General features: G+C 46.9%; 1 protein-coding gene across 1 annotated transcript in view; it reads left to right on the top strand.

Annotated features, from left to right (window-relative positions):
• Window positions 1–1,226: 1,226 nt before the first annotated feature.
• Window positions 1,227–9,277, top strand: part of Hrg (histidine rich glycoprotein) — a 23,706-nt gene continuing 15,655 nt past the window's right edge. Inside the window, exons 1-5 of the mRNA XM_004640920.2 lie at window positions 1,227–1,506; window positions 3,835–3,948; window positions 4,620–4,710; window positions 6,489–6,655; window positions 8,486–8,566. Of these exons, the coding sequence (XP_004640977.2) occupies window positions 1,288–1,506; window positions 3,835–3,948; window positions 4,620–4,710; window positions 6,489–6,655; window positions 8,486–8,566 (672 nt within the window). The 5' untranslated portion in view covers window positions 1,227–1,287. The remainder of the gene's footprint in view (window positions 1,507–3,834; window positions 3,949–4,619; window positions 4,711–6,488; window positions 6,656–8,485; window positions 8,567–9,277) is intronic.

The raw sequence follows: 9,277 nt of genomic DNA on the forward strand, positions 1-9,277 counted from the left end.
TTAAGAACTTCATTTTTAATTTGTAATAAAAGTTTACAACTTGATTTTTTCAAAAAAGTCAACAAACTGCAAGCACCTGTTAATAAAGGTCTTAAATAATAAAAATAAATAAAAAATAAAAAATCCTCATATACAGCAATTAACCACTAGGAAGAATGTATGCAATGTGTTAATGATTGAAACTGTCCTACCAATTTGATTTGAAACTGTCTCATTGCTATAAATAAATAAATAAACAAATAAATAAATATAAAATCCTCACAATAGAGACAATATGGACAAGAGCTATGCTGCCAAAGAGCTGTTTGTTCCCATTGTGGGGTGGACCTGGGCCGATTCCCTTTGGTCCTTTCTAAACCTGCTGGACTCTGCTGGTTCGAAGGTCCATGTAAGTATATTGGTTTCCTTGGAAGGAGGCTGTCGGTGTCCCAGCCCTGAAGGCCGTGCTGGGCCCCACCTCCCGGAGCATGGACATCCAGTTGCTCCTGCTCTTACTACAGCCCTCTTACCCATGAGCCACCTGGCACGCTGTTAGCGCCACAGGGAACTGGAATGATATGGGAGTGCCCCTAGTTCTTCCCAAAGCCAACAAGAAGAGCAACAATAAACAGCACACCACTTATGCAGTGCCTACTCTGTGCCAGGAACTTATCCACTGCTTTCCGTATGTTTCCTTATTTAATGTCACACAAGCTTGCCAAAAGCCACCTTTTCCCATCTTAGAAATGAAGAAGCCAAAAATCAGTTCTACCAAAGTCTATTCCTTTTTTAAATTTTTCCCGGTATTGGGGGGTCAAACCCAAGGTTGTTCTACCACTGACCTATTTCCTCTGTCCTTCTTATTTTAAATTTTGAGACAGGAGCTTGCTAAGTTGCCCAGGCTGGTTTCAAACTTGATGTCTTCCTGCTTCAGCCTCTGTGGTAGCTGGCTCATCAGTTCCCATTAGGATGTTAACCCCCAAGTACATCACCTCCCATGGAAGAAAATTACTCCAACCCCTCCCCACCCCCATAGGCAGTGCTTAGGGTCAGTGAAACATTTTGGATCTACTTCCTACCAGAAATAGCCAGTTTAGGTCTTAGCCCAGTTCTGCCCACTCACCTAGTGTTTCAACTTTCTAGCCTCAGGATCCACTAATCATTTACAGCCCGATGATGGATATTTGAACCGGGGTCAAGGCAAGCATCCCCAGTTACACAACAAAAATGTACAAAGACTTCGTTTCATCAGTTGTGTGTTGTGTGTACGAGAGTGTGCTCCAGAAAGTCTGTGTGAAGCTCGCAGCTATGGGAGTCCGTAGCCCAGGGTGGCTCGGCAGGATGAGGGTGCTCGTGGCAGTGCTGCTGTCCCTGATAGCGCTGCAGCATTCCTGGGCCCTGAGTCCCACCGACTGCAAGGGTGCGGAGCCTGTGGCTGAGCGAGCGCTACAGGTGATCAATGGAGACCGGTGGAATGGCTATCTTTTCCACTTGCTGCGGGTCGCTGATGCCCACTTGGATAGAACGGTGAGAAATTGCCCATGGTGGAGCTCCTGGGAGTCCATGTCAGGGTGGATGGGACACTAGCCCTTAAGCCTGTGCTTTGGCACAACCAATGGCTTTGATCAGGGCTTTCTGGTTAATTTCTTCAGCTGCCCTAAGATTGCTAGTGTCTGCTACTGGTATGTCCTTAGCTATGAGCCCAGTTGAATGCTAAGCGCTTAGAAAAACTAAAAGCTGGGTTTCTTGGTCAGCACAGGTCTGTGGTGCTGGCACTTTGTGGGAACATCACTTGAGCCCAGGAATTCAAGAACAATCTGGGGGTGGAGAGAGGAGAGAGAGAGAGAGAGAGAGAGAGAGAGAGAGAGAGAGAGAGACAGAGACAGAGACAGAGAGACAGACAGAGAGAGAGAGAAACAGAGACAGAGAGACAGAGACAGAGACGGAGAGACAGAGACAGAGAGACAGAGACAGAGACGGAGAGACAGAGACAGAGACAGAGAATTAACTATCCATCTTGTTCTCACGAATATAATAATCTACTGATGTACAGAGACAAAGAATGTAAGAGAGGATATAGTCAGTGACCGAGTGTGCGGAATAGATATTGGGGCAATTTAATGAAAGATCTGTTAAGGTCGAATGGGAGAAGGCTGCAGTTGGGCTGCTAAGAATGGACAGATTTGAATAGGAAGAGGATATACGGAAAGGCTTTTCCCAGAAAATTTCAGGCATTAGTTCTACGTGCATAGAGATCCTGGGGTTGGGGGGGTACTAGGAAGTAGCTAAATATGTGGGGGAGGGGTCCAGAGGCATAGTGTGGGCTCTGGAAAGACCAGAGATCAGTGTGAAGCTGGAAGAGAAGCTGGCAAGCCCGGAAAGCTTGCTGTCTTTACTTAGATTACAGTTATTTGGAGTGGACATGATGGGCTACTAAGGCTGTGGAGGAGTAGTGGAGGCCAGCCCGTGGGCTGCTGCACAGGGCAGGCAGGGCAACTCACCCTTTGGAAAGCACTGGAGAGGAAGGCGCTGCAGAACACAGAGACTAGGATTAGGGAGGCTTAGGTTAGATGAGCAACTTCACTATCATATGTCTTGTTCCAGGCCCTTGGCCGCACACGCGTGACAGAATGAGTGGTCATTGCGCTATCTCCGAGTGGCAGCATGGAGAGTGGGGCAGGAGAGGGGCACAGGTGCCTAGGGACGTGGTGGCAGGTGGCAGGGAAATGCATTAGGAAGCTGTCTGCAGTATTCAGGAATGAGGAGTTGAGGCCCAGACTCAGATAATGCAAATGAAAGCCCTGAGAATGAGGAGCCAAGAATCTACATGAAAACATTTTTGTTGGGGATATAGCTCGGCAGCACGAGCACCGGCCTGGAAAGTGCAAGGTCATGTGTTTGATTCCTAGTAGGAGAAAGAAAACCGTAAGAACATTTTTTAAAAAGGTTGTCCACAGCCTGGTTTCTGGATAGCCAGAGCAAAGACCAGAAAGAAACCCAGATTGATTTACATGTTTAAAGCCAGAACCAGCCGGGGATGGTGGCCCACACCTGTAATCCCAGCACTCTGGAGGCTGAGGCAGGAAAGTTGCTGTGGGTTTAAAGCCAGGCTGGGCTACAAAGTAAGTTCTAGGCCAGTCTGAACTGCACAGTAAAACTGTCTCAAAAAGACAAAAAGAAAAGGAAAAGAAGCCAGAACCCAAGATGCTAACTAATGGCCACTGACAGGGAAGTTGAAAGAGGTTTGTAAGAGAAAAGAGTGCATTTGGCTTTGAGTGAGTCAAAATCAAGGGAGGAAATCTAAATTTACAAGTATGGGCTAGGGATGTAGCTCAGTGGCACAGTGCCTGCCTAGCAAGTGTGAGGTTGTGCGTTCGATTCCTGATACAAAAAAAAAAAAAAAAAAAAAAAAAAACTAAATTTACAAGTACAGCTGGGTGAGAGGACACAACTACAAAAACAGATTAGCAGTGGTGATGTGTGGCCTCCTCTTATTATTCTGGGCTTGTACCTCCAACACCTCCATGCAGACAAACCCTGCATGGAGGGACAGCCCTTTTAAAACCTGTGGGCAGAAGAAACATCATGAGTGTTAAAAAAGACAGTTGAAAATAACTATGTGAAGCTATTTATTCAAATGAATAGATCAAGTGACAAAAATACAGACCATTTGTAAAGATATAGAGAATAATAGCAAGAATTCACTATGAGAAATAAATTGACTTGATGAAAGAAAGAAAGAAAGAAAGAAAGAAAGAAAGAAAGAAAGAAAGAAAGAAAGAAAGAAAGAAAACCCTGCAGGAAACCTACGAGCTCCCTATCCTAGTCACCTGCTGTTTTCTTAACATTCTGCAGGGACCCACAGCTGTGTACTATTTAGTCCTGGATGTGCAGGAATCCGACTGCTGGGTGCTGTCTGGGCAACACCTGGATGACTGTGAAGTTGCTTCTAGACGCCCATCTGAGATCGTAAGTCACGCAGGCCCCACCTCCCGCCCCTTAGCGCCTGTGCCTTCCACTCCACTGCTTGCCCTGGGAGCCACAAGCTGGCGCAGGCCCAGAGAGAGTCATTGGCCTATTCACCTAGCGCCCCCGGGCTCCACTCTCCTCAGTGAGAGCAGGCGCATGGAGAAGATGAATTGTGAGGTCACTTCCAGCCCCACGACCTACGAGGCTACGGACCCAGGGAAGGCTGATCCATCAGCAGGAATGGCCCGAAGGACTTGTCGTAGTGAGGAGCAGGATCGTGCTGGCCAAGTTGGTTGTGAGAACCAGACACCGGTTCTCTGCCACAGGGGCCGGGTGCAAGGTTAGAGACTGCAGTAGAACGATATTGAATTGCACCTAAAATGGAGATCTACACACCCAGGAGTCTTAGTACTGTCTCCCTTGAAAATGTTTAGGGTATAGTCATGATCACAACCCACTGACAGTTTCTCCCTCAGTCTCATGAGACGCTTTTGGTGTCAGTAGTGCGCAGCACCCAGAAGCAGACAAGGGAAGTGCGGGTGGGAGGGAGGGCTTAGGGAAGGAAGCCCCACATAGGCTCTCCATGGGTGGAGGAATGTGCGGGTTCCCTTCTGCCAACCTCATCCACAAAGGAAGCCACCGTGCCGAGACTCAAACCCTCTCTTTTACAGGTGATTGGACAATGTAAGGTAATAGCCACGAAATATTCAAATGAATCTTGGGGTCTTAGAGTGAATGACTACAACTGCACCGTCAGTTCAGGTATGCTGTTGCTGATTAATTCCAGATTATGATAAAACTCAGCCTTGATTCCGATGGTGATCTTCACGTAACACCATGACATGCATCAGGAGGGGGCCTTGTCCTCATGGTGTCCACTACAGTCACTTGCCTGAGAATATAAAGAAGATTAAGCTTCCCCTGTTACTGGGTCAGCTCTCTTTAAAGAAATTCTGTGTATAAAGAGGGAAATTCACAGGAAGTAGTGTAATCTCACTGGAGGGATAGGCTCTGGGTTGCAACTTGCGTTTGAATCTCAACGTTATTACCATTTACTAGTGCTGTGGTCTTGGGAGTGAGTTTCTTAACTTCCTTCAGCTTTTCTCTTTTGTCAATTAATAATAGCAATAGTAATAAAAGGGCCAGCCAAATAGCCCAGCGGATTAAAGCACCTGCAAGCAGGCACAGGGACCAGGGCTTCTATCCTTGGGGTGCTTGCAGGCCCCGCCCCCAGGGCACCCTGAGACGACGATTGAGACTGGGCGTGGTGGCACACATCTGTAATCCCAGCTCTTGGGAGGCTGTAAACAGGAGAATCACTACAAGTCTAATCTAGTGGTAAGACCCTGAACACCCTGTAGACCCTTCCCTAAAATACGGAAAAAAAATAAGTAATAGTAATAATACAATTAAAATAGCTCTTAGGATTTTTGTTAGAGCTAAATAAGATAGCCTATGCAGCGTACTAAGCAAAGTAGTTAACACTTAATAAATATTGGCTTCAACATTTAAATGTTGTATAATATCCACAGTGTATGAGGAAGTTATTTGTGTTATCTAGCCTCACACATAGCTGTGAAGGAAAGATCTGGATCCTTTCTATTTTAGAGATAAAGTAACAGACGCTAGAAGAGGTTTGAGGATGTAGCCTTGGGAGCAGAGCCATGTGCAATGAAGACTCGAGTTTTTCCCACCAGTGTTGACTCTAAAGTCCATGCTCTTCTTGTTTACTTTTACATAAAGCATTACCACAGAATCTCTTTTATTATGTTTGTTTGTTTGTTGGATTCGGGGTCTCACTATGCAGTTCAGACTCTTAGTGATCCTCTTGTCTCAGCCTCCCCATTGCTGGGATCACAGGTGTGTGCCACCACATCTGGTTTGGGGGCTGCCATGAGGCTGGCTCAGCATGTGGTACCAGGGATGGAACCTGGGTCCTTACACTTCCCAGACAGGTGCTTAGACTGCTGAGCCATCTCCCCAGCCCCAGAATCCCATTTGCCATTTTAAAATGGCAAATCACAGTACGATTCAGTATAGTCAAAAGCCAAGTAATCTCTATAGATCACTTTCATGAAAGGTTTATTTAATTTTTTTCCTCTCTGGGTGAAACTTTATGTTCAGGGTTCTCTCTCTCTTCCTGGTATAAAGTAAAATAAAGAGTTCTTTTGCACAGTAGCACCAGAGCCAGATGTGAGTGTGCGTTCCTATAATCCCGGCATTAAGGAGGATAGGGCAGAAGCATCTCAAGTTCCAGGCCAACCAAAAGCTAACAAGGAGATCCTATTTCCTAAAAAACCTAAGATAAATAAAGAGAACATCAATACTTCATGTTTTTTGGTGGGATTATGAATAGGGGTCTCCACATAGACATCAGTAGTATCCAAAGGAAAGATCAGAAGTTCTTAAATCCCTCGGCTTCTCCCGCCCTCAATTTGCCCATCTGTTGGGGAAGCCTTTGCTGGTGTGCACTGTTGGGTTCTGACGCTAACACTGCTGTCCCTGACCCCATAACCAAGACCCTGGCATCTCTTCTCTAGTCTCGGCGGCCCTGAGCAATACCAAAGACAGTTCTGTCCTCTTGGATTTCTTCGCGGACACTGAGCTCTACAGGAAACCAGCTGACAAAGCCCTCGACAAGCTCAAAGGCGAGGACAGCGCTTTCGCTTCTTTCAGAGTGGACCACGTAGAACGAGTCGCAAGGGCGGTAAGTCTCCATCAGCGTCCTCTAGAGCCCGAATCCTGGACCGCTGCTGGCTAGCACGGGCCAAGCGAGAGACACGCCCTTGCATCTGCCTTAGTCAACCCGCTGCCTAGTCGCGGCAGCCTTTGCAGCTGTTATGAGAGACGGACGACAGGCCCCACAGAACTGATCTTGCAGGCTTTTTTTTTTTTTAGGGGAGAGGAGGAATGGCTAGCTAGCCAAAAAGAGAAAAAAACCAAAAAGACTGAAGATCTTTTGGGCCGGCGAGATAGCTCCGCGGACTAAGCACCTGCTTTGGAAAGCGCAGGGACCAGGGTTCCACCCCCGGTCCCGTATGTCTGCGCTGCTGCACCCCTCTCCCTGCTCCTGCAGGCACTGAGACAGCTACGGAGACCTGGCATAGTGGCGCATGCCTGTAATCCTAGCGCCAGGGAGGCTGAGAACAGGAGGATCGTTATGAGTCCAAGCTGTGTAGTGAGACCCTGTAACAAATACATAAAAAGAAAAAATGAAGAGGGAAAGATAAGAATATATTAGGGCTATAGGAATTATAAATCATGCAAATTTAGCTAGACATGCCTGTGATCCCAGCAGTCCAGTGGCTGATCACCGTGAGTTTAAGATTAGCTTGGGCTACATATTAAGTAAGAATAAGGACAGGAAAAAAAGGAGGCTCAGAGAAGCAACCTTCCCGCACCCAGCGTGGCTCGGGAGTTAGACGACCGTCGACCTTGTCGTCCCAGGCCTCCAGGAGCTCACACCCGGGTGGAGTGACCATGGACCAGATGCCCGATGTTTGCCTGCATTTTGAAAATGCAAAATTAAATCAAGGATGGTAGAGGGGAGCAGGGGAACAGACTCAGTGCAGCTCCCAGAAAGGACGTTTCAGACACATGTGTGCTGGGGAGTGACAAAACAAGCTCCTGAGGGGGAGTCAGGTCACAGGACGATGGTGCACAATACGCCACTTATGGTCAGAGTTAAATATTGCACACAGGCAAGGTAAGTAGGAAGCCGCTAGAGGAAGAGACGTCCCGCACAGGAGGGCTGCCGGCACAACGACCTTTGTGTGCTGTGCTTGATTCTGTCTGTAGAATGAACTTTTTCCGTGAAATGATATTTTTTGCATTACTTACGGGATGCTTTTTCTCTTCTTCCTCTTGTGTGTGCGCACATGCGCGCGCCACTAGTATTGAACCCATAATCGTTACGCTGAGCTACATTAGTAGCCCATTTTACATTATATTTTGAGATTGTGTCTTGCTAATTTATTAAATTGTTCAGTCTGGGTTTCGCCTCACAACCCTCGTGCCCCAGCTTCCCAGTGTGCTGGAGTTATAGACATGTGCCTCCATGCCTGGGTCGGGTGCTGCGTGTTTCTGCCGGCTCATTTGCAATACACGACCGCGTTCATCGCGGGGAGTTACGCACGATTAGGACAGGGTGGGGTTTCCGTTCTCCCCGCCCCATCCCTCCTAGTCCCCCCCCCCACCTCTTGGTCCCCTTCCCAGTTGCAAAAGACCTGTTTCCTTCTTGCCACTGTCTTTTATTTCACTCTTTAAATGTGATACATTCTTAAAAGTCAGAAGCCATGGGGCAGTAGGACTGCTGCGAGTCCAAGGCCGATCTGGGCGACATCGTGAGTTTGAGGCCAACACGAGCTGCGCAGGGAAACCCTGTGTTAAAAGCGAAAGGCACAAACCGTAAGCAAGATGGCAGATACTGGTGACTGTAATCTTCACAGTGCTTTATATTATATGGGACCGTAGGTGTCTGCTACTTTCCCCCCTCCTTTTTCTATTTCTAAAAATACATGGATCTTTTCTGTTTCAGAGAGGAGGGGAAGAAACCAGTTACCACGTGGATTTCTCCGTGAGGAACTGTTCCGCGTACCATTTCCCCAGAGGCCCTCACGTGAGTACAAGTGTCTGTGAAATTCTGAGCATCATCTGAAGCACCCTTCCTACCAACCGGCGCGCAACTAAGTGCTTCACGTACTTTCGCTTGGTGACAGTCCCACCACCAGACATATGCTTTCTAATCCTTGACTTTCAGGTAGAGAAACTGAAGTGCAGAACTGTTAAATATGATTGTAGAATGCATATGATATATATTTGAATTTAAAACTGAAATTTTTAACCCATTAGGTATTTGGTTCAGGGTCTCACTATGCAGCTTGGACTCGTAATGATCCTCCTGTTTTCAGCCTCCACTGCACTGGGATTACAGATGTGTGCCACCACACCTCCATTCAGTGTACCCAGGAGCAGGGCTGGTATGACATTTTAGTCATTAGGATAAAAGCTTTAGCTAAAACTAATAATGGCTTTAATCAAGGCCTTATACATACTAGGCGCTTTCATGCATCCCACTAAACATGGAGAAGGTAGTTGAAGTCCAACAAGGGAAAGTCTCACAGTTGTTCAAAATTGAGCTAAGATTAAAATCCTTCTCACGGCAGGGTGTGGTGGTGCTTGTCTGTAATCTCAGCATTCCAGAGGCTGAGGTAAGAGGATTATTGCAAGTTCAAGACCATTCTGGGCTACAAAGGAGCTCAAGACCAGTCTGAACTGCATAGTGAGAGTTTGACTCAAAAAGACAAAAAAAAAAAAAAAAAAAAAAAAA

This window comes from Octodon degus, unplaced genomic scaffold, assembly GCF_000260255.1.
Source record: "Octodon degus isolate 3935 unplaced genomic scaffold, OctDeg1.0 scaffold00128, whole genome shotgun sequence".
NCBI classification, from domain to species: Eukaryota; Metazoa; Chordata; class Mammalia; order Rodentia; family Octodontidae; genus Octodon; species Octodon degus.